Source organism: Penaeus monodon, chromosome 23 (assembly GCF_015228065.2).
Source record: "Penaeus monodon isolate SGIC_2016 chromosome 23, NSTDA_Pmon_1, whole genome shotgun sequence".
In the NCBI taxonomy this organism is placed as follows: domain Eukaryota; kingdom Metazoa; phylum Arthropoda; class Malacostraca; order Decapoda; family Penaeidae; genus Penaeus; species Penaeus monodon.
This window is the reverse complement of record NC_051408.1, coordinates 39,129,830-39,130,358: the sequence shown is the minus strand read 5'-3', so window position 1 is coordinate 39,130,358 and position 529 is coordinate 39,129,830. Positions and strand designations below refer to the sequence as shown.

The following is a 529-nucleotide window of genomic DNA, read 5'->3' as shown; positions in this document are numbered from 1 at the left end:
CTTCCCACTTTCCCAAAGTCCAGATATATTGACTTCATTTTATATTTTGTTCCAGTCTCATGGCTTATGATGATGACACTTTCTTATTTTACCGTTCGGAAGTAGTAAGATAGTGATTGCACAGCCATATGACAAATGCGTTATTGATATATATCGGTAGAGATAGGGAGACTTGGGACATTCAAAGTCAACGTCCAGCAATCACTCAGCCACGTGTGTACAGATAACATTCAACGCTCTACTATATGTGTTGGCAGATTTTAGCGGTCTCACTGGCTTCCAGTTATGTGCCTTAGTTTACTGGTCTCTAGCTCACGAAGCCAATAGCTTTGATCTTTGGTAACTACGTCACTTAGAAGGATATCTGACTCTCTATCTTTCTATCTCTAACAAAGAATGGAGCCCTGCTGTAGACCCTTGATGCCGATCTATGGACTCTCTGAAGCATCACCACCCTCTGTAATTATGTATTAAGATGAGGCCAGTGCAGAGATCCTCTTCTCCAACTGCGCCATAGCTCAAAGTTAAA

The 529-nt window shown here is 41.6% G+C and overlaps 1 protein-coding gene across 1 annotated transcript in view; it reads left to right on the top strand.

The window, feature by feature from the left end:
* LOC119588244 (cytochrome P450 2L1-like) overlaps window positions 1-529 on the top strand; it is a 14,472-nt gene that overhangs the window by 429 nt on the left and 13,514 nt on the right. Inside the window, exon 3 of the mRNA XM_037936940.1 lies at window positions 258-339. Coding sequence (XP_037792868.1) covers window positions 258-339 — 82 coding nt within the window. The remainder of the gene's footprint in view (window positions 1-257; window positions 340-529) is intronic.